The sequence below is a fragment of the Narcine bancroftii genome, chromosome 14, assembly GCF_036971445.1.
Source record: "Narcine bancroftii isolate sNarBan1 chromosome 14, sNarBan1.hap1, whole genome shotgun sequence".
Classification (NCBI taxonomy): Eukaryota; Metazoa; Chordata; class Chondrichthyes; order Torpediniformes; family Narcinidae; genus Narcine; species Narcine bancroftii.
In genome coordinates, this window is record NC_091482.1 from 19858179 (window position 1) to 19882967 (window position 24789).

A 24789-nucleotide genomic window follows, 5' to 3' on the forward strand; every position below is an offset into this window, starting at 1 on the left:
GTCTGTGCCGAACATGATGCCCAAATTAAACTAAATCACTGCTGCTTGCACACGAGACGTGTCCCTCTGGTCTCTACATGTTCTAGAAGCCACCTGAGCTCTACACTGAAAGTCCGAAAATCCAGACTGCTTGAGGATTGGGACTGTCCAGATTTTCGGGATTCTCGGGCAGTACTTTTAACGTTCAAATTTAAGGAGGAATAAAGAAGAGGTGAACAGTAATTTTTGATGGTTTATTCATTAGCAAATACAGCTTTTAAATAAATACTTCATTTATCAAAATGAGCAGCTTTAAAGAAAAAATAAAGTCAGCGCTTGTTGCCGCTGTGCACTTACACATGCACACTAAAGCCCGCTGAATTTAAAAAGTTTGAGATAGTCTGGATTCTCGGGTGGTCTGGATTTCTGGCAACTGGATTTTTGGACTTCTACTGAACTATCATGTTTGCTTCCATCACTACCCCTGGCAGCCTGTTCCAGGTTGTTAAAAAAAATCTTTTAATCTCCACCCCCCTCTCACCTTAAACACACGTCCTCCAACAAGTGACATTTTTACTCTAGGGAATCTACCCAGGCCTCTCATAATTTTATTTTATATTAATTTTATTTCATATTTCTATCAGGTCTCTCTAAGCCTCTGAGAGTTCAGAGAAAACATATCTTCTCCTAAGAGCTGATACCTTCAAATCCTGGCAGTATCCAGGTAAATCTCTTCTGCACCCTCCACATAATATAAATACAGGCTTTACAAAAAATATTACATATGATGCCGTTATAAAATTGCCAAGTGTATTATATAAAATGTGGCAAACTATTTTGATTCAATAGGACCTCAATATGCGGCACCTTCCACTCTTTAACCCTAAATAGAGCTGCTGATCTCTCTTCTCCCCCTCCACACCCCCCCCACCCCCCCCCTCCCCCCCCCCCGCACAGATGATCACTCCTGTTTGCAGTTGACTGCAAGTTATTCTCTCTAACCATTATTATTCTCCGACTCACCATGCTGAATGCGCAGGTCATTCTGCCTCTGGAGACACAAGAGACTCCGGAAACTGGAATTTGAAGCAAAAAAAAACAACCTGCCAGAGGACCTCAGCAGGTCAAGCCACATTAGTGGGAGAGAAAAAGAATGGTTGGCGATTCGGGCTGGAACCCTTCCTCGGTCCTGCCGAGGTCCTCCAGCAGCTTGCTTATTCTACCTCCTCAAAGGCCCTTAACCCCAAACCGCAACTGCTTTTTTTTCCTTTCCTCCAAGCCCTCTCTCAATCCAGAAAAAAAAAGGCAAATTGATTAACTCAACTATTCCCTCTCAGTTGTTCTAATTTCCTTCACAGTCTATTTGAAAGGTTCAATTCAGAAAATGGCCCCACAGTATCTATTTTTAATTTTTTTTTTCACACTATGAACCATAGTGACCAAAATACACTTAAACATTTCCCTCTTGAATATACAGTGTCATTTTCTCCCCTTTATCCCCCCTCCCTTTCCTCCATCCTTCCCACCCCCCTCCCCACCCACTCAACTTTCAAAATATACGATACATTAAACCCATTAAACAATGTCATCACACAATGAAAATAAACAAGAAAATTGTGTCATCTACTTTTACATACTGGGTCAGTTCATTTAGTCTTCTTCTCATTCTGTCATGTTAGGTGGTGAAGGTCCGTGGTAGGACTTCTCTGTTGTGTTCCATGTACGGTTCCCAAATTTGTTCGAATACTGTGATGTTATTTCTTAAATTATATATTATTTTTTCCAATGGAATACTTTTATTCATTTCTATGTACCATTGCTGTATTCTCAGGCTCTCTTCTGCTTTCCAGGTTGACATTATACATTTTTTTGCTATCATAATAAATCTTTTTTGTGCTTCATCCAAATCGAGGCCATGTTCTTTACTTCTTATATTACTTAGAAGAAAGATCTCTGGATCCCACAGTATCTTGGGATAAGAATTTCACTGTTCCTTTCGGTCAATTTATGATTCATGATGAATCATTGTCTATTTCAGCACATATCAAAAAAAAGACGGGGGTTGTCTCCTAGGCAAGGTACAAAAACATGACCTTAAAATTCTACTCAAGATACTACTTGATTGATTCCATAACCCACTCAGACCCCACTCTATAGCAAATTTTTAAGCTACCGGTGTATTAGAAAAAAAAACTCATCTAAAATCCTTCCTAATCACTACCATTGTCTGAGGCAAAGAACTCGGCAAGTACATCCGGAGTCTCACCGTCATCGTACGGGTCCCAGTCTGAATCTGGTGAGTCGGCTTCCGCTTCGCCGTCAGTGTCCCACAATGAAATCATCCTCCGTACCATCCAGGGCACTTGTTGAAAGATATTATTACAGACTCTATTTTCACTTTATCCCGTCCTTTGATCACAAAAATCACACAGCACATCAGGTGATGCAGCTCGCATTGCCCCACCCAACAGCTCAGTCAACACATTTTTTTTGAGGGGGGGGTTATCTTATACACCCGATAAATGATAAAACCTCGAAATTCAGGCTGAAATTGTGACCTGTCTTATCTGAAGGTCACCTTATACACCAAAATATACAGTGTGTATTGTTGCTACCTGTACAAGCATCTGTTTACAAACGTATTCTTTGCCACAATTGTTTAAATGGATTTAAATATATTTGAATAATAAATAGACATAATGTGAGTTTGTTTCAAATACATGTTCATGAATTTAATGTTATTCTAAGGATCTACAGCTTCACTAACCTTTTATTTTTCTGTAATCTTATCCAGAATTTCTACCTCAAGTGCCCCAAGTAGCATCAGATATCTACACTTCAGTTCCATTGATTCAAATGTCAATATGATAATCCAAATCCTTTCAGACAGCTATCAATCCTTGATTAAAATAAAGCCATCGTGGAAATGTAGCCATTTTTACCTGGAGCGTCTCAGCATTTGCCTGCCATTTTGACTGAGAAGGGAGAATGCCAGTATCGATGAGATGGCGGTGCTGAGAAATTGGAGAAAAGTAGGCTCCAGATTCTCATTTGCAAACGCCTGCCCATTGGTGCATCTTATTCAAAAATTATATTTTATTTAGAGACCAATATATAATAAAATCTCTGGTATCTTGGGGATCGGTAGATGCTGGATACGTGTATTTTCCGGTTGCTTGAGACCTACTCTTACCATGACTACCTAATGCACCTGCAATAAGAATAAATAAAGGACAAAAATTCTATACTGTACTTGCACTGAACAAATTTCACTTGCATGAAAATATAAACCTGAAAAGCATTTTACTTTATTTTCAGTCACATTCTTTGAAAACATTTAACCGTCGCTGCATTGACAGGTTCCTTCCCCCTCCACGGAGCCGCCCGAAAAACGAACAATAGCAATATAGATAATTAACACCCCCCTCTCCCAAGTTTATAGATAAAGCCTCTGTCCGGAGCGACTCTTACTAAGCAGGGATAAGAATACACTTTAAGAGAGAGTCGCCCCAGTGGCGAGCGGCATCAACCAGCTCTTCATCCTGGGCGACGCCATTGCTGTTTCGCACAACTTTATTCAAACAGCTGCTACAAGCAAAGCCCGACCAAGGCTCTCCGCTGGCTGAATATTTGCTCCCATCTTCACCAAAGGTTTACGTGTTACTTCAGAGAACATTTACTTTTACAATTTCAAACTTGTGTATTCTTTGCCTATTATTTTATTCTAATTTATTTTAAATTTTTTAATTTATCTTCCTCAATTCTTGTGCTTGTTGTTTGAGGCTGTCATTTGCTTGAATTCCAGATACCAGTGGTTTTACTGTTCAATAAAAATGACCATCAGCATACTCCACCCCTCTGTCTTCTCACCGAACACCTTAGAGAGGGATAAGGGCACGTCTATTAATAAAGCTTCTTTGGCTCTGTTCCTGCAGTGCAGTTTTCATTTACTGTTGCCACCTCCAACTGCAGTTGACCACTGGCATACTTCAACATCCAGTCACAAGCATTAAGCTTAAACTCCAACTTAACCTCATGTTGTTTCAGGGCGGGATTTACGTCTTCCAGCTCCTCGACCACTACACTGCCCAAGTGTCCATTGTTTTCCTGATGTTTTTTGAGGTCCTGGCGATATGCTGGTTTTACGGTACGTCCAACTTGTCAACAGCTCAATCAAATGGTTTGGTATCAAATGTAGATCATGTAGCAATCCTTCAGTGATAAGAAGTTGATTTAATCACTCTCAGGGCCAAATCCATCAAGTAGTTAAAAAAAATGCCATAGTTATCATTTTAAACTAATTATTATATTGATGAATTGAGAACTGATTACACTGGACAATGAAGATTTTGCTTCCTGAACACTTTTGGGTGTATTTTATGGATTTTGGGCTGCTGATCACGAAAATCCCCTTACTAACACATACTATTTTTTAAATATAACCTATTTTTGTGATTTCCTGTCACATTTTAAATCTACTTCAAGTCTACAAAACCACGTCGCTGAGAATTCATTCTCTGCGTTCGTACTTGGACCTCAGCTCTGCTGATCTCGGTGCCGTCAGTGACGAACATGGTGAAACATTTCACCAGGACATTGTGACCACGGAAAAGCAGTACGAGGGCAACTGGAATCCATCAATGCCAGCCGACTATTGTTGGACACTGACTTGGGAGGCATCAGATGCTGAGTCCAAATGAAAACTAGTGGGATAGCATTTTTAGGTCAGTTGAACTTACATTGTGTGTCAGCATCATTATGTGGTTGACTTGCTAAATTCAATAAAAGTTAATTTAATGTTTATCCAACTTCTTACATGAGACAGCAAATCTGAAATGATCTTTGCGTTCAGCATGAAGTTGTCTATCATAATCCCCAGTTTTTTTTTTCACAGGAAGCAAATCTTTTGAAAAAATGTGTTGTCCAGTGTTACTTAGCCACTGTGCGCAGCACAGCACATCACACAGCACTGGAGCTAGTAAGTGGAAATACATAGACACATAGGAAGCCGATTGAATGGCTGATCACACTTTAGAATGCATCAGACCAATAGGAACCTGAATTGGCTGTCATGTCTTCAACGGTTTCTCACAGCGAGCGTTTAGTGTTATGCATGCTCTAGAAGGTGGGCTTGCCCCAGCGATACTCTGGCCATGCAGTAATAATGCTTTGATCCTTTAGCAGCACAGATCCTGGGTACATCCTGCTCACAGCCATGTGACAACTGGGGAAATTAAACGATTGAAGATGGATAAAGATGAACTCCTGGCGGTTCAGTTGGAAAGGGGGTGATGTTGCAACTTTGCTGAGATAATCAGCAAGGCTGGCAAAGCCTTAATGTGGCTCAATTAAGGAAGGTTCTACCTTCTAGTTCTCAGTCAGAAGTTATATATCTGCATATGTGGCAACCAGAAAGATAGGGTTAATTTAACCTGTGGCTAAACTGAAAATGAGACAGCAAGTGGCTGTTGGAAGGAGCACTTTGAAGACATCCTGGATTATGACCCTATTTCTTGACACAAGGACTATTCTACAGTAGACTATGTGGTCCAGCTTTGCCTCTACTCCTTCCTATAGATGAGTCCTTCCAAAACAGATGTGTATTACCACCACTCATGACTGAAGTTAAAATAGCTACATCCCAATCGAAAAAACAGAAGTCCGCAGCAATAGTCCAATCCCCAGCAAAGATCTAAAACTTGGCAGTGAAGACTCACGATCACAAATCTACGTTTGGGAAAAGACAGTGATTTCAGGAGACCAGAGATGCTATTAATCAGGCCCACCTTCAGGAAAGGAGGCACATCTGACCACAGAAGCATCCTCCTCTGCCACAGGGAAAGGTTTGGGTTCTGCTCACCTCCTCCCAGTGGAAAAGATATCCCACCCCCCCCCCACCACAGAATTTCACTGTGGGTTCTGTCAAGATAGACATGGAGTGTCCCTACAAAGCAACATGTCATTGCTCCAAGGGAGATACAGTGAGCAGTATCGTTCCTTTTACTTGGCCTTTAGAATCTCACTAAAGCCTTTGACTCGATCAACTAGAAGAGATATTGACGCACCCTCCTCAAATGCGTCTGCCCATGTAGATTCACCTATGGTTAGGGGTAGTGGTTAGCATGACACTATTACAGCGCCAGCGACCTGGGTTCAAATCTCTGTAAGGAGTTTGCACATTTTTCCCGTGTCGGTGTGTGTGTTTCCCCAGGTTTCCTCCCACCCTCCAAAACGTACGATAATTTGAGTGTAGTTGGGCGGCGTGGGTTTAAATGGTTGGAAATGGATTCTACTGTGCTGTAGATAAATGTTAAAATAAGAACAAAATCTTAGATTTATTTTATGATGTGAAATAAGCCTTGATTGTAACCAATTGGTCCACATCAGAGCCAACCTGAGTGAAGACGGGGGCCAAAGCAAAAGCTGCATAACTGTTCCAATACATTTTTCCCAACTAGTCTTAACTATTGGATCTCTGGCAACCACATTCTAGAAACCGTAGGAGGTAAAGACACATTACCGACGTTTCGGCCTGAGCCCTTCCTCAAGGCCTTCAGGGTATGGGAGTAACATAGCCATCCCCTTGTAGCTGGCTGATCTTCAACTTCGGTCTCTGTCTTCATCAACAGTGCTGGGGACGTTGGTCTGGGAGAGGACCCTGCCACGTCCTTCTGATAACTTTGGAGGATATTGTGAAGACAGTGTTAAACTGCCCACCGTACTTAGTTCACTTTCTGAAACATATAGGAGGGCAGGAAACACTACTGCCCGGTACCGGGGTGATGAGAATTGTGCCTGGTCTGAACCTTGGGAGCCGAGCTGCAGTATGCAGACAATGCTTGCGCCTGTCGCTGATCATGGGTCAAACACTAAGTCATTGTCAGCTTGTTCAACAAAGCTAGAGGATAAGCATTGCATGGGCCCTGCACCAAGTTGTGTCCATTGCCCCATGCCTGACAATAAAGGTTCACAGCTAAAACCCTAAACCAGTGGTTTTCAAATGTTTCCTCTCCACTCACCTGCCACGTTAAGTAATTCCCTATGCCATAGGTACTCTGTGATTAGTAAGGAATTACTTAAGGTGGCAGGTGAGTGGAGAGAAAATGTTTGAAAACCACTGTTTTAATCGTACCTAATTGACTCATTATGTGCACGATTTCATAACTCCAAAGAAAATGGGTCAATGACAATTTTTCCCAAGCAAAATATTTCAGTAGTAATTGGGTCTAGAGCAGTGATTCTCAACCTTCCCTTCACACTCACCTACCATCCTAAGCAATCCCTTACTAATCACAGAGCACCAGTGGCGTAGGGATTACTTAAGATGATAGGCGAGTGGGAAAAAAAAGGTTGCTCTAAAGAATCTCATATCACACGATCCACCTGTTGATGAAGACAGAGACCGAAGATGAAGATTAGCAGCATCTTCAATATACCAGCATGGCTTTTAGTCAAAGGCTGTTTGAACATCTAGACCCGCCATTCTCAACAGGGGCCATGTGGCTCCCCCGGGACCACAGCGCATTGAAGGGAACAATGGATATAAATCATAAAATGTTTTTAATATTTTTTAAAATGTAGTTGGTAGCAGAGATGTATGTAAGAAACAGACGAAACAGCTGCTTCACAGGGAAGGGGCCCATGAACTTTGAGTGTGATCCTTAGGGCGACAACCAAAATAAATGCTGAGAATGGCTGATTTAGACCTCAGAACCAGGTACAATTCTCATCACCCACCAGGTCCTATGTTTCTGAAAGTGGACCAAATATAGTGGGCAATTCAAGGCTCTGCAAATCTGTCATCAACACTGTCTCCACGATATCCTCCAATTTCATCGGAAGGATGTGAATTAGCGGCAGCGTCCCAACATCCCCAGCACTGTAACCCTCAGCTAGCTACATGGGGCAGGCCAAGTTATCCCCATACCCCAATAGCAGGAACTCAAGTCCTAGAAGCAGGGCTCAGGCCAGAAACATCGGTAATATGTCTTTATCTTCTATGGATGCTGCGAGACCTGCTGAGTTCCTCCAGCATCTTGTTTTGACTCTATTCCAAAAAAGATTACCTGGCAGACAGAGAAGGAGGTTCCAGGATGTTCTCAGAGATTTTTCTGAGAAAACTTGGGATTCCCAGGCCATTCGCTGCTCAAAGTGGAGAAGATGTTATTGAGAACACTGGGGCCTTGTTTAGGAAGCAGAGAGAATGCCTGTGTAAATGGCAGAAGTTCTCACCCTGGCAAACGACCCAACCATTAGGCAACTCCTGCCCTTTCTGTGGAAGAGTCTATGGTTCCCACATCACACACCTCAAAATGGCTATACCAGCGTGAATAAACGTTATTCTTGATCCCGACAGTTAACGGAATAAGAGATGATTTTTTGCAGATAGTCCTGTCCTGCTTTCTACTTAAGAACGTATATTACAACACCATCGTTTCTGGTATCCATCTATTTTGAAAGTCAAGTCAGTCAAAGAGTTTGGTGAGAGGTGTAAGTTTCAATTTACTGGGTCATCTTCACAGAGAAGTCTTCAAGGAGAGGTGAAACGTGCCAGGAATTGGTACGTACCAGTTCACTTCGCTTTCCACAAATAGTCTCCTCATGATGGAAGGTGGAGAATACTGACACCAGTGTGCTCTTATCGATCTGGCTCTGATCTTAGCTGACGCAGGACGAATGAAGAACATCTTGTTGCTGGCATTAATTTCCTTCAGTGTTCGAGAGGTTACAACCTCAGTTGTCGAAAAGATCACATTGCCTTTCTGCCTTTAATATTTTCACTGAGCAATGCTAGAATGCACAACTATTTTGTTTTTAAACAGGTACTTTTGATATAACCCCATCACAGCATAAGTTATTGCCCGTAGATTGCAGCGTGATTTTACAAAAGACTGTTTCATGTTTTAAAGGGGTCACTCGGCTGTCACAGAACATCACAGAGATGCTGGGGAATCCTCCGAACTTTTACTTTCGAGTGTCTTGGCTTGTGGTGTCTCCTTTACTGATACTCGTATGTCCACGTTACCTGCTTCAAGGTTTTAAGTTGAAGGGTGAATGATCTTGGGGTGCTTGCGACTAGTTTTAACAAAATAAAAACAGTTAAGTTTGGAGCCCCCTGTGAGGTCAGATCCTGGGGTACAGGTTCTGTGACCTGTTGGTGGCCTGGCTGGTTTCTCCACAGTGCTCCAATCTTCTCTTGTCCTAAGTGACAAAAGAACCAAAGGGGAATTGAGGGGCAGGAGAAAGAAATGGGCTGTAGGGCGTGGTGGGTGGGAATGATGGGATTGTTCCGAGAGCCAACATAGACCTGATGGGCCGATTGGCCTCGTTCTCTGTTGTGAGGAAATGTGAGAAACTCTCAGTTGGTCTGGCTGAGGGATCCCAGGTTTAACTCATTAAAGCTTTGCTTGTTTGTTGAAATTTAAAATCACTCTGCTCTCATGCTGGGGCTGAGTTAAATTGTTTTATGTAAATTTATTCGTAGAAGCACCAACGTCGTGCAAGAACTGATGCCCCGTAAGACTGCACAGTTACTAATGACACTGATCACAAACCCTGCTCTTCCCCTTGGAGAACCTCAGTTAATTCCATCAGACTGCCAGCAACAGTTTGATTACGGCAATTTTATTTTTTAAAATAAGGTAGCATGGTAGAGGCCCCTTCAGGCCCATGAAACCTGTGTTGCACCCAATTAACCTCCCAACCCTGTATGTTTGAGAGGGTGGGAGCACCTGGGCTATACCCACGGACACAGGGAAATGTTACAACCCCCTCACATTCAGCACCAGATTCAAGCCCGAGTCGCTTGTGCTGTAAGAGTGTTGCACTAATCACGACGCTGTCTGTGCTGCCCTTCCTTTGGTTATCTCTGCCCCTCAGTGAAATCTCCTCAAAGATTCTTTTACAGGCATTCGTAACTACTTCGCTCCTTCCCAGAACTGTCAGAATGTTAGTAGAATGCAGCGTAAAATTGCAGGTTGAGTTTGTTTAATTCTTTGGGCCTCTCTGTTCCTCTTCAGGTTCTTGCTGTGTTCATTATCATTGACTTTAAGCCCGTACACTATGGCAAGTACCAGTACCCGGACTGGGCTCAGGGCCTTGGCTGGGTCATTGCCCTGGCATCACTTGTCTGGATTCCATTCGGGGCGTTCCACACGATGCTCACGTCGAGAGGCTCATTCTACAGTGTAAGTTCCTTTGGCTGCGGGCCCCGATACCGATAAACCTCAACGAAAACGGAGCACCATCCCAGAAAGCACCATTCACAGCTCCCAAAGTCCCACGCTCTGGAATTTCTTCCTAAACCTCTTTCACCCTTTCCTCATTTACTAGACCTGTGGCCATGCTTTTGTTCGTACATCTGTGGGCACCATTGCCAAATTTTCTTGAGGATACCCCTGTGAGGCATTTCAATCCATCAAATGCATTTCATTTTTGTTGTTATTGGAAGGGGACAAAGCTGAAAAAGAGGAATTCTTCTCAGAAGATTACCTCCAGCCTGCCATTGGGACTGCAGTCCTTCCCCCCCCCCCCCCCCACCCCCACCACCATTTTGTCTGGACATCTGCCCACATTTTCATGTGAAAGGCGTATAACATAAACATCTGCAGACACTGTGATTGAAGTAAAAACACAATGCTGGAGAAACGCAGCAGGTCGTACAGTGTCAGGCCTGAGCCCTTCATCGAGATATGACAAAATGTGGGCAGACACCCAGACAAAATGGTAGGGGGGGCGAGGGGGTGGCGGGCGAAGGATAGGGGGAGGACCACAGTCCCACTGGCCGGCTGGATGAGGGAGGGAGAGGGGAGGAGGGATGGCTCTGTGAAAGGAGAGGGAGGGGGATTAAGAGCTGGAGGAATGAAGGCAGAGGGAGGGGGGAGTGGGCGAGCAGAAACCGGAGAGGTCGATGTTAATGCCGTCGGGATGGAGAGTGCCCAGAATTGGGTGCAGCTCCTCCAAATTATGGGCAGTCTTGATTTGACAGTACGAGGCCATGGACAGACATGTCCACCCCCTTCCTTCCTCATTCACAGAGCCATCTCCCTTCCTTGTTTGCTGGTGTGCCCTCCCTCCTCCCTCCCTTATTACTTCCTGCCTACCCCTGACCCCTCACCATTTTGTTCAGGCACCTGCTTACATTTTGCTCATACCTTGATGACTAAAATATTGGTTATGTATCTTTATCTTTGCATGTTAAAGGTCACTGACCTGCTGAGTTTCCCCAGCATTGTATTTTTACATCATGCGAAAGAATGGGCTAGTCGAGATGACACAACGGAATGGGGGGCACTTGATTTGCGTCCGGACTTGCAATTTGCTCAAACACGGAGCAGGGTCCCAGGGGCAGTGTCTTGCATTATCAGTGCATTCCTTCTCAAGGCCATTGATGACGGCATAATGTTCAATTACAATCACAACTCCTCGACAAGCAAAGAGATCCATGCCTGCACCCAGCCGGGCAATCGATAGCAAGTAATATTCATGCCTTGAAAATGCCTGCTCCAACAAAAGAAAGTCCTGCCCTTTATCCTGGACACTCAAGGGCATTTTGATTATCAGGTCCTAACTACCATCAACCAAGGAGGGGGATACCAGTAAGGAGAGATGCAAACAGACCAGTCACGTAACTGCCATAGCTGCACGTGGAGCTCAGAAGCTGAGAGTCAACTGTGAGCTACTCATCTCCTGATATCCCAGAATCCTTCTGTGGTGGAACCCCCATTAATACTGTTTGTATGTGTATGCCTGGCTCCTCCCCCTTGACTTCCACTAAGGTGGCAATGCCATAACCCCTCCCCCAGAATAAGCTTGAGTCTTGGGTCAGCAACGTGTGATGTCCCTTCTTTTTACGGTGATAAAAACCGATCAGTCAGGGAACTTCTAGCCTTTGGAGTAATTGATTGCGCAGCCCCTCCCCTCAGCTACAACACACAGGACAATAGTGCAATGGAAGACTCTGGCTTGTCTGGAGGTGCAATGCCACCAGCTCTCAAGAAACATTCAGTACAAAGCAGAGTGGGATCCTATCCCCTCAGCCACCAGCTGTCCACAGCAACAGGGGCACCGCTAGCATAGCGGTTAGCGCAATGCTGTTACAGCACCAGCGAACGGGGGTCGAATCCGGAATGTCTGTAAGGAGTTGGTACGTTTGTCCCCGTGTCTGCGTGGTGATCTAATTTCCTCCCACTGTTCAAATACCAGGGGTCAATTTGGTGTAATTGGGCAACATGGCCTGTGGGCCAAAGGGGCCTGTTACTGGGTTGTATGTCTAAACAGGGTACACCATAACAAAATCCACAGCTCCTACTCACGTAGACGTCTCCAAAACCCGTTAAACTAGTACCAAACAGTCCAAAGGAACACTATTATATGGAGCTTTCCCTTCCAAGATCACACCATCCAGACGTGCAACTAAATAACTGGCTTTGGGTCTAAATCCTGGACCTGCCTTTCCCCATCAGCACTCTGGATGTTCCCTCAACTGAAGGACTCCAGTGTTTCAAAATGGCTGTTCAGGACCACCTTCTCAAGGACATTGAGGGTTGTGCAGTAAATGCTGTTACCCGTGTTTTTTTAAAAATGTGCAGTGCATTCTTCCTTCCTAGAGTTTGGTTGGAGAGGCAAGTGCTGGGAATGCCCTGGGATCATTGCATCAGTGCTGCCACAATGGGAATCTGGGCTGCAAAGCTCTTAATATATGATCCCGAGCTGGCGGCCGACTAGCCCTGCGTGCTGCCTGATCCGCTGCATTTCTCCAGCTGCTCGTTGTTTGCGGTTCTTGTGTTTTCTTCAGCATAGTGAGAATTTTCTGGCGATAGGGATGAGAATCAGGGATCAGGCAGGCCCTGGGGGTAAGGAAAAAAGGGAGATTATAAACCAATTGTATGAGAGCAGTGCCGTTGGTAGAGTTGCTGCCTTGCAGAGCCATTGAACCTGATTCGATCCAGTGCAGACCACGAGGAGTTTGTGCATTCTACCTGAGGGCTTCCTCCAAGCGTCCCTGATTTATCTCACGACCCAAGTAGTTAAGTAAGTAAATTGTCCTTTCTGTATAAATGAATCTAGGAGGATCAGATGGGTAAGAATGGCTTCTTGATGGTAAGCGGAGACTCAATGGGTCGAAGGATCTATTTCCTTGTTCTATCTGGTTCTAGTAAAAGAGAGGACAGCAGGTGAAGAGGAGCAGGCCCAAAGCATTATTTTAATAAGTATTTTAGTTAGCCGCACTCCAGTGCAGAACCAACTCCATCCCCCGATACATCTCTAAACAGAACACTGCACAGGGATGGTATCATCACGTACAGTATCCTGTCATAGAAATCATGTTGCCCGTTTGAATGGTCAGTCACAATATACTCTGGCTAATATAGCCATCGAGCACCCATCTTCAAGCATCTTTTTCCCCCGATGGTAACAGAGTGGAGAGTGTGGCCTGACTGGGTGGTGGGTCTTTGAGGATAGAGGCGGCTTTCTTAAGATACTGCCTCATGAAGATGTCCTCGATGGAGTGGTCTTGTGCCCATGACATCACAGGCTGTAATCAGATTTCAAGGCTTTCTGAGATAGATATAACTGACAGAATGCAAATATGCAAATTAAGTGGGTATCAAGGAGGTCTGAGATGAAGCAACCTATCAATTTGCTGTTTGAGCATCTATAGTTATGTACTGTAGATACGTGTGTAAAAGTCTAATTTTGTAGACCATTTTTTTTAATGTTAAATTTATGGGATCAACTATTATATGGTTTCTACTTTTTGACTGCATTAAGTATCTGCATTGTCGGAGTTGTTGGGAGCTCCGATGGGCAGGTGGCCGGGACCAGGTGGGGAAATTGGCGTTCGAGGTGTCAGGAGCTCCAAAGGGTGGGTGGCTGGCCCCAGGTGGGAAGGGCCGCGGTCAAGGTGGGCAGCCAGGGCCTAGGTGAGAGACTAGGGTTGACCTTTACACTTGATATATGGAAAATACTAGATTTTCGGGTCAAAAGTAGGGAGGTGGGGGGGGGGGGGGGTGGGTTCAACTTTTACATGGTATCATAGAATATCAGAACACCGAACAAAATAAAAATAATGTCCCCATTCAGAGACCAAATGAAGGTACGGAGATTCTTCCCCAAACAGCCACTTGGCGGCACCATGTCACTGTTCCAGGCAGGCTGAAGCATTTGATTCAAATCAACCACACAGGTTCAAACCCTAAGGATATTTACTTCAATAGCACCCAATGCACTTCATGTAATATTTAAAATATTAATAATTTTGATTGTTCTGAGATCACAAACAAGAAATGAAAATACCAGGGGCTTTAAAAAAGAATAAATAAAAAAGAGAGAAGTGATCTCCAGGCCTCCTGTTAAAATCGAGTCAACACCAGAATGTTAAGATCCTTTCCTCTCCCAAGTTCTGACTGGCTTCTCTGTTTTAGGTCAATATTTAGCAATCCTGATTGCTAATACAGTGGTAAATGTTAAAACAAATATGCCAACAATGTGCTGGTCTCAGCAATTTTTTTGCTGCATAATTATTTTTTGAACATGTTGAAATTTGGAGAACTTATTTTTCCCTTCGAATTTTTTTCAATGTAGACGCACAGCACGGTAACAGGCCCTTCCGGCCCATGAGCCTGTCTCGCCCAAATACCCCAATGAACCCAAAACCCACCCGCCCCCCCCCATACATTTTGAAAGGAAACTGGAGGAAACCCAGTGCGGGTACACTAGGGGAAGTCGAAAAAATTCCTTACAGATAGCACTGGATTTGAACCCCGGTCGCTGGCGCCGTAATAGCGTCACGCTAATTGCTACATCAACAGTGCCTCCCTTTGTGTGCCCTCACTTCACCGTTGTTCCCTGGCTGTGTCGTTCTGTCTGGGTTTTACCAGATCACATTCCTCGTACCCATTTGGATTCCCCTCATTTCCTCCCTTTCTGTCTCAGCTGGAGATTTCCCATCACTGTTCTACCTATTATTTTCACAGCATCTTTGAATTACGATCACCTTCTTTCATCATTCAGCCATTTTTACTTCTTTGCAGCAAGAAAGCCAATATCCCAGGAATTTAAGACAATTGGAAGTTGAGATATCAATATCAACATCTTACCACCAGTTTGTATCAGAAATGCCTGTTCTCCCGAAAGATCATCGATCTATACATTAACTCTGCCTTTCTCTCCTCAGAAATGCAACATGATCTGCTGAGTATTTACAAGGTTAAAGGTTCCTTTTATTGTCATGTGAATATGTTTTAAATAGCATTCCGCTAACCAGCCTCTGAGCCTAAGAATCCAACATTAAGTGTGTGCATTATCAAAGGTTCAAAAGTTATTGTCACGTGATAATATATTTAAAAAGTACATGATATATTTCATCTTCTGCCTGCTGTAAGGCAAAGGGTTGACATGAGCATTGCCGGGAGCCCTTCTTGTCCTCAACACCGCGTTCCGATACCTGGTTCCCATGAGCCAGCCCACGCAAGTCCTTCAGCCACGAGTTGCCAGCAGGCTGTGTGGGTCCTTCAGCCGCTGGTCCATGGTTCTCATGGTTCTCCTTCTCCACAGGGTGGGGTGGGTTTCTGGTTGCCCTGTTACCCCGGAGTCAGCAACCCCTCGTCGTCCGCTGCCCAGCACACCATCTTGGGCCTAGACCTCTGGGGTTACAAGAGTGTACTTACAAACACTGTTTAAAGCCTATATTGATCCATTGCCATGAGGGCCAGATGGCAGGGCCCTACGGAGCAGCGCTGCACAACAAATTATAAAAAGATTTTTCTCATTCTCTGACATTTCTCCCTCTCTCCCCCCCACCTTATTCACCCTCATCCACTTATGTCACCTTCAGACTGAGCATCTGTGGCATCAAACCTTCACCACCTTCTCTCAGCCTGTACCACCACTGCTTGTCAACTTTATTTCCCCTCCCTTCACTTCTCTTGATATCTAATTTGTTTTTTTTTCTAGTTCTGATGCCATGTCTTTGACCTGAAACACTGCATCTTTCCCTCTCCACAGATGCCTGCTTGAGTTCTTCAAGGGGGTTACAAAAAAGGTTGATGAAGGGAAAGCTGTGGATGTTGTCTATTTGGACTTTAGTAAAGCTTTTGACAAAGTTCCCCACAGGAGGTTAGGAAAAAAGGTGGAGGCATTAGGTATAAATAAAGAGGTAGTGAAATGGATTCAGCAGTGGTTGGATGGGAGGTGTCAGAGAGTAGTGGTAGATAATTGTTTGTCCAATTGGAGGCCGGTGACTAGTGGAGTTCCTCAGGGTTCGGTCCTGGGTCCACTATTATTTGTTATATATATTAACGATCTGGATGTAGGGATGGAGAATTGGATAAGCAAGTTTGCGGATGACACAAAGATTGGTGGTGTTGTGGACAGTGAGATAGATTACCGTAGATTAAAATGTGATTTAGGAAGGTTGGAGGTGTGGGCTGAGAAATGGCTGATGGAATTGAATACAGATAAATGTGAGGTGCTACATTTTGGAAAGGCAAATTTAAATAGGTCATATACATTGAATGGTAGACAATTGAGGAGTGCAGAGCAACAAAGGGATTTAGGAGTTATGGTAAATAGTACCCTCAAGGCTGATACTCAGGTAGATGGTGTGGTGAAGAAGGCATTTGGAATGTTGGCCTTCATAAATCGGAGTATTAAATTCAAGAGTAGGGAGGCTATGATGAAATTGTACAAGGCATTGGTGAGGCCAAATTTGGAGTACTGTGTACAGTTTTGGTCACCAAATTATAGGAAAGATATAAACAAAATAGAGAGAGTGCAGAGAAGGTTCACGAGAATGTTGACAGGATTTCAGGGTCTGAGTTACAGGGAAAGGTTGTGCAGACTGGGGCTTTTTTCTCTGGAGCGTAGAAGATTGAGAGGGGACTTGATAGAAGTGTTTAAGATTTTAAAAGGGACAGACAGAGTAAATGTGGATAGGCTTTTTCAATTAAGAAAGGGGGAGATTCAAACTAGAGGACATGGTTTAAGATTGAAGGGGGAAAATTATAAGGGGAACATGAGGGGAAATTTCTTTACGCAGAGGGTGGGGGGGATGTGGAATGAGCTTCCGGCAGACGTGGTCGAGGCGGGATCATTGGTTAGATTTAAGGAAAGACTGGATCGTTACATGGATAGGAGGGGACTAGAAGGGTATGGACTGGGTGCTGGTCAGTGGGACTAGGAGGGTGGGGATTTGCTACAGCATGGACTAGTAGGGCCGAACTGGCCTGTTCAGTGTGGTTATATGATTTGTTAAACATTTTCATCATTTTGTTTGTATTTATGAATTTAGTACGTGATTAAGAGAGAAATGTAAATATTAGAATGGTGTGAGGGAATTCTTCTGAAATCTGCTTTGAAATCTAACTCTTTGATAGGTTTCTGAGTTATACCTGAACCCAAGACCAGAAGGGGAAAAAATTTCCCTGTTTTATTATGCTTAAATAAACACAACTAATCCCTTTCCTAAATCAATAGGTTTGGGTCCCACCCATAAATAGGGTTGAAATAGTTTTAAAGCCAAGGCTTCACAATGATCCAAAGTGACCTTTCATTCTGTCTCTGTTTCAGAGGTTGTCCAAATCAATCGCCCCTGTGACTCTTGCCTGCGCGTCTGAATGCACAAAAACTGATGAGCACAAGATTTCTATGGGGGGATCATCGCCCCCACTTCAAATCGAAATATCAAATAACATGTTTGTTTAACTCTTGAGCCCCTTTGAAATATGGAACCTCTGATTCCATTGGGATGTCTATGAAAAGAAACACAGGTTCCCAGATTTGACTCCAATCAGAGCAGGGCTGTTTGGTGCAAGCGAATATCCAAAGGGGGTGTTCGGGTGCTTTACACCAAAGTTCAATAAAGAATCAGAATCAGAATTTATTGTCATGAACATGTCGCAAGATTTATTGCTTTGCGGCAGCGTCAAATAAACCACATTTCAAAATAAATAAAATTGTGCAAGAGAAAGAAAACGACAAACTGAGGTAGTGTGTGTGGCTCATTGATCATTCAGGAATATGACGGTAGCAGGAAGAACCTATCCTTGTGCCACCGAGCGCTCGTCTTCAAGCTCCTGTACTTTTTTCCCCCGATGGTAATAGAATGAAGAGGGCTTGGCCTGACTGGGTGGTGGGGGGTCTTTGAGGATAGAGGCGGCTTTCTTAAGACACCGCCTGATGTAGATGTCCTTGATGGAGTGGTCTTGTGCCCATGATGTCACAGGCCAAGTTAACCACCCTCTGGAGTTTTTTTTTGCTGTCCTGTGCATTGGCCCCTCTGTACCAGACAGTGACGTAACCAGCCAGCATACTCTCCACAGTTCACCTATATGTTTTCAAGAGTCTTTGGTGACATACTGAATCTTCTCAAGCTCTTCACGAAGTATAGCCACTGTCGAGCCTTCTTCATGATTGCATCGACATGGAGACTCCAGGATAGATCCTTGGAGATGTTGACACCCAAGAATTTGAAATCCATTACTGATCCTTCGATGAGGACTGGGTGGTGATCTCCTGAATTATTGTCATTCATTCGTGCGTGGTTTTGTTTTCTGCTGGTTCAGTCAATGGAGGAAGGATCATTGCTGGGGAGATTCCAGGAGCAGGGGGCGGGGTGGGGAAAACAGGAATGAGGTCCACAGTGCTCTCGGCTGCCAGGTACCCCGAGGGGACCCCTGGATCTGTAGAGGTCAAGGAGCCAGAAGGAAACGAAATGTGCCACAGGCTTTTTTTTCTGGCTGATGAACAAATTTGCAAAGTTCCTGGTTCAGACTTTAGTAAACACAGCAAATCAAAACATTATCCTTCGCAAAACAAGCAAAATTTGGATGCTGCACTTGTAGCATTTGTACACGTAATCCTGACCTCTGTTCTGACGGTTCTGAGTTTGTTCATTTTTGGAAGTTCGCTTTGCAATGACGTGTTCAAAAACCAGGGATTCCAAGGCACTCTGAACCTCTGTGTTTCTGCTCAGCACCATGTCAAATCTCCAGCCCAAACCGGAGCCTTCTTCCTCCTCTTGTACACCCCATTCTGGAATTTGACCCATTTTTAATCTTTTTATTTCCAACTGCCACGAGGCATCAATGGTTTCGACAATCATTCCCTTCCCTTATTCTAATCTCACTTCCTTGAATGCTCTGCCCTCCACTCTCTCCTCACCAACGCCAACCTCACTATCATACCCATAGACTAAGGCGGTGCCTTTGTAGTCTGGTACACTGACCTCTACCTTGCCAAAGCCAGATGACACCTGCTAGACATCACCTCTTACATCCCATGAACAAAATTTCACCAAGAAGCATCAAGCCACCATATCTGATCCTGTTACTTCCAGTCTTCTCCTTCCCACAGCCTCAAATCTCATTGTTTCTGAACCCCAATTTGGGGCCCTGAATGATGGTGAGGCAGGAAGTGTAGGTGCAAGTCTAGCATTTCCTATGGTCCCACAGGGACTATTCTCTTTGTGACTCCCTCGTCCTCTCATGCCTTCTCATGAATCCGGTTCTATCTCCTACTCAAGATCCACAAACACAATTGCCCTGGTAGACGCGCAGTTTCAGCATCCAAACCATTATAATCTTTCCTTGACTCCATTTTGACATCCCTGGTCCAGTTCCTTCCTATCTACATCCAAAATATATCAGATGCCCTCCATCCTTGGACTCGACCACCTCATTTTCACTATGGAAGTCCAATCTTGATACACCACCATATCCAATACAGAAGGTCTCAAAGCCATTTGCTTCTTTCTCAATAAGAGACCAAATCAGTCCACCAGTAACACCACCCTCCTGCACCTGGCAGAACTTGTTCTCATCTTCAATAATTTTCTCCAAGCCATTGGTCATGTATGCTACAAGCCTATACAGGCAAGGCTTCTACAACTCTTCCTCACTACATTAGTGCGACCTCCTGCACCCAAGATGAGCTGGTCAACTTTATTCATTTTGCTGCTAACTTTAGCTCCAACCTCAAATTCACTTGGTTCATATCTTGCAACACTCTCCTCCTTCTGTATTGGGAAGGGTTCTGGTTGTCACATGACAGCACTGCCCCCTACCTAGTCGGAGGACACACCAGCTGCCCATTAAGGTTTGGTTCCGTCCCATCCATTAGTCCACACCTTGCCAATGGGCCCATGTAAATTACTTTGACTGGACTCTCCAGCCTGCCTGTACTTGGCCTTGGGCCATTGGCTGTTGTAAATGGATTAACCCTCCTAACACCTGGCTAATGACCTGGGCTGGAACCTCCAGCACTATAAAGGTGGATGTGTTCTTTGTTCTCCTTCTTTGCCAGCTTGGGACCACCCTGCTTCACTTTAAGCCTAGAAATGTGGAATGGCACTGGAGAAACTGTTGGTAAGGTGTGCACTATTAAAAGGGCTGGGAGCATTTAATTAGTGTCCCTTGTAGCATAGAGCCATGCCTGCACTAAGTCAAGGGGTGGTGGGACATTGTAGTGATTTTTCCTTGATCATTGTATGTACCAGTTCAGTGTGTGTGTGTGAATATTTTGTTCCCAGGCTATTTTCCCCACATTCATTATGAATTGTATGTGCACTTCAGTGCTACTATTACTTTCCCATGACTACTGTAAACTGGGGGTGTGTGTGTGTTTTGCATCTGTTACTATTTCCCACACTTGCCTTCTATAAATAAAATCCTTCCCTACCAAAATTGTGTCCAGAGTCCTTGCCTTTGAGACCTACCAAACCTGTTTTCTCACTCACATCTTCTCAATCTCTGTCTCCATCTTGGAAATTTTCTACAAACTTACAAACTCCCAGTTATTTTGACTACACCTCTTTGCACATTTCCCCCTCCAAGGATTCTATTCCTTTCTCTCAATCCTTCCACCTCTGCCGCATCTACTTCCAGGATTAGGTCTTCCATTCCAGAACATCTAAGAAGTCCTCCTTTAAAAAAGCCTAGCTCTCCCCTGCTGCACCTCCTCCAACTCCTACAGGTACAGTGGTTGCCCCCTGTTGTAGGCTGGTAGGAGTGCGGCCAGTGTAGCGGTTGTAACACCATGCCTTGGTTTGGCAGTGCATGAGGCCCTGAGTAGATATGTTGGTGTGGGAACGATGTGCGGAATTAGAAAGGTTGGCTGCTGGGAGGTTCCTGTTACTTGACCCCCTTGCCCCCAAGATGCAGTAAGGACAGGATTTCCCCCTTTTCTTCACCTGCTACCCCACCAGCCTCCGCATCCAACATTTTTTGCAATTTCCACCACCTACAATGTGATCCCACCACCAGACGCATCTTTCCCTCTTTCCACAGGGACTATTCTCTTTGTGACTCCCTCGTCCTCTCATGCCTTCTCGTTAATCCTGGTACCTACTCCTGTGACCATAGGAAATGCTAGACTTGCACCGACACTTCCTGCCTCACCACCATTCAGGGTCCCAAATTGAAGCAACATCTGGTGCTCCCGTTGTGGCAGCCTTTACATTGGTGAGACTGGACGCAGATTGGGAGATAGTTTAATTGAGCATTTTTGCTTTTCCTGCAGAAAAAAACAGGAACCTCCCAGTGGCCAACCTTCCTAATTCCGCACATCATTCCCATTCCAACATATCTACTCTGGGTCTCATGCACTGCCAAACCAAGACGTGGTGTTACAACCGCTACACTGGCCGCACTCCTACCACAGGGGGCAACCATTGTACCTGCAGGTAGGCAACCTGGGAGGCTGACCCCACCTGCTGGCTGTCAATCACCGGCCCATACAAAGACTTGAGCCGGCCCCTTCAGAGACACGTAGAACCAGCAAAGATACAGAGACTGGTGTGTATGTTTAAGCTAATTAAAGCCTGTTGTAGTCTGTGGACTTAATGTCAGAAAATTGGAGGAATACCACCTAATATTCCATCTGGGCACCCTCCAACCAGATGACATTAACATAGACCTCCTGTTTCTGTTAAACCCCTCCCGTCAGCTTCTTTCCCTATCCCTCTGTCTCCTTTTCATAACATAACATAACAATTACAGCACGGAAACAGGCCATTAGGCCCTTCTAGTCCGCACCGAACCAAACACCCCTTTCTAGTCCCACCTCCCTGCACAATGCCCATAACCCTCCATCTTCTTCTCATCCATATACCTGTCCAACCTTTTCTTAAATAATACAATTGACTCCGCCGCCACCCTGCTTCACTTTAAGCCTAGAAATGTGGAATGGCATCTCTCCACCCCATCTCCCCATCCCTTCCCCCTTCATTCAGGGAGCTACTCCTCACCTTATCCTAGTGTCGGTGTGTGGGGGGGAGGTAAGAGCATTTGTGGGCTTTGCCCCCCCTAAATGAGTTATTGTGCTTGCCTGACCTGCAGCACAAGTGTCAACAGGCGATATAAGCATGTGCGCCCCCCCACGAGAGTTTTCGAATGTCAGTTTCTGGCCCTCTCCCCATTAGATTTGTTCTGACCCTACCCTATCATTTTTTTCTCTCCAACCCTCCCACCCATGATCTATTTTTCAGGACAGAAACTTTTATTACTTCCTATCTTCTTTCTTTGGCTTGGCTTCGCGGACGAAGATTTATGGAGGGGGTAAAAGTCCACGTCAGCTGCAGGCTCGTTTGTGGCTGACAAGTCCGATGCGGGGCAGGCGGACACGGTTGCAGGGGAAAATTGGTGGGTTGGGGTTGGGTTTTTCCTCCTTTGCCTTTTGTCAGTTCCTCTAGATGTTATGTAACCTGCTGAGTTCCTCTAGAGCGTTTGTGTATTGCAACTGCCAGTACTGCCTGCAGATGTTCCTATTGAACAAGATCATCGCTCAGCTATTAAATTAAGCAGTGAAACAGGTTCGGGCATCTGTGTCGCGTAATATTGTCTCTCCTCATATTTTCTTCATCTTTTTACTCGCCAGTTAAAAGTGCGGCAAGCTACTTTAATTCAGATTGTAAACACTACAAAAGCAAAGTGTGCAACCTAACAATTTACGACACCTGGTGTCTTGTGCAAAACACCAGACAGCACATGCTAATAATGATAAATGCTGATCACGAAAGATTGAATTTTAAAGCAATTTGTATAAAAGCAAAATGTCTTCAACAATTTTTGGGTTTTTTTGTTTTGTTCAGATCCAGTTAAATTTAGATTGTTATGAAGTTTTCAGGTTGATTGGACAGATTAACCAACAGCTGGGGCAGATATTTCTACCAGTTGTTTGGTTGAACTGGAACAGAATAGGTAAATAAGAACACAAAACTCCACTACATCAGCCTTCTATATGCCAAATCTTTGGACAAAATTTCTCCAATATTCCGAAGCTGTGTGCTCACCCGTCTCAAAATGGTGATTCAAAGGACCGCAGATTTCACGCGATTGCAGAGAAACCAAAGAGCGGGTGACGCAGCATCCACAGGAAGGAAAAGGCTGTCAATGTTTTGGGCCTGAGCCCTTCGACCGCCTTTAACATCCTATGGATGCTGCGCAGCCCTTCTGAGTTTCTCCAGTGCTTCTGTATAGAGTAGAAGTCCAAATGTCTGGATGACAGAAATTCGGACCACTCGAGAATCCAGATTTTTCAAAAACTCTCAAACTTTTAAAATTTAGTGGGCTTTTGTGTGCGTGCTTAAGTGCCGCAGAAGTACAGTGCCAACAAGTGACGATTTTACTCTATAATTTTATTTTGTTAAATGAAGCATGCTGCATTTGATAATGAATAAGCCATCAAAATTTACATGATCATCTCATCTTTATTTCTCCTTAAATTTGAATTTTAAAAGTATTGCCCAAGAATCCAGAAAATCCAGACCGATCCAGTCCCCGAGTAGTCCAGATTTTCGGACTTCTACTCTATTGCACTAGGCCCCAACATCTGCCGATGTTCTTCATACTTCAAATTTTTTAACTGGTACCAAAAATTCACAAAGTGAATTTTGATGTGAAGCACGAGTAGCTTTTGGAAGCAAAGAGCTTCCAGTGGGCCCCCATTTTAGAGCTGGGCCAACATCAGGGGGTTGTAGGTCAATTGGGTGTATTTGGGTGGCGTGGGCTGAAATAGGCTGTTATCATGCAGAATGTCTCAATGTGAAAATTTTGAGAGGTTCAGCTGCTCTTCTGGTTTTGATACAATTCCATCCTCCACTTAAACTATTATAGTTAACTTGTCATGCAGTGTTCTCTGCCTTTATCACCCAATTATGCCTTTCAATTATCAATCAGAGGTCATGGACAACATCTGTGCTTTGAAGGCATACAAGATTATGTAAAGTTTTATAAATGCAGTAGAAAAGGGAAACCCTAGCATCACTTTATCTTGACAAGGCTATGAACACAAGTATGGATTTCTGTGACATTATAATTGGACACATCTAGATGACATTAAACTGTTAAGAGATTAGATTCTATGGTGTAATAAGAGGAGAACCTCAAGGAAGAGGACAAAGGACCGTAGGCAAGTCGGCATCTTGTGGTTCTTTCCATTAAACTTTAAAGAAAGGGCATTTGAAAATATCTGGGGATTAGGGTATGCATCATTCAGAACCTAAAAGCATAAACAAGGCACTGGAAAACTGAGAGGTAGGAAATACAAAATCATCATAAATGATGAAATATCAATTAGTAAATGGGATCTCTTGTTTTTAGAGCTTAGGCCTATGCTTTAAGGTGGGGATTAATTTGTAAATTTGAGGATAGACTTGTTGTGACATAAATGTAGCTGTTCTGATCAAGCACTTTACATTGAATGCCTTCTGACACGGCAGTCATGGCATCCTTTGTAACACATGAAATTGACACATCTCATCAGGATATTATTTGTGGCCCAATAGGCTGGAAGGGAAAGTTAATGCAGGCA

General features: G+C 44.2%; 2 protein-coding genes across 3 annotated transcripts in view; one reads left to right on the forward strand and one right to left on the reverse strand.

Annotated features, from left to right (window-relative positions):
- Positions 1-24789, forward strand: part of LOC138750025 (sodium- and chloride-dependent GABA transporter 1) — a 148763-nt gene that overhangs the window by 103221 nt on the left and 20753 nt on the right. The window contains exons 10-13 of one of the 2 annotated variants that reach the window (XM_069912182.1): positions 4027-4126; positions 8889-8989; positions 9999-10166; positions 17551-17962. In XM_069912182.1, coding sequence (XP_069768283.1) covers positions 4027-4126; positions 8889-8989; positions 9999-10166; positions 17551-17685 — 504 coding nt within the window. In that variant the 3' untranslated portion in view covers positions 17686-17962. Of the gene's footprint in view, positions 1-4026; positions 4127-8888; positions 8990-9998; positions 10167-17550; positions 17963-24789 lie in introns of those variants that run through there. The other variant, XM_069912183.1, reaches the window with a different exon arrangement.
- dhrs11a (dehydrogenase/reductase 11a) overlaps positions 11097-24789 on the reverse strand; it is a 52595-nt gene continuing 38902 nt past the window's right edge. The window contains exon 7 of the mRNA XM_069912185.1: positions 11097-12827. Within this exon, the coding sequence (XP_069768286.1) occupies positions 12810-12827 (18 nt within the window). The 3' untranslated portion in view covers positions 11097-12809. The remainder of the gene's footprint in view (positions 12828-24789) is intronic.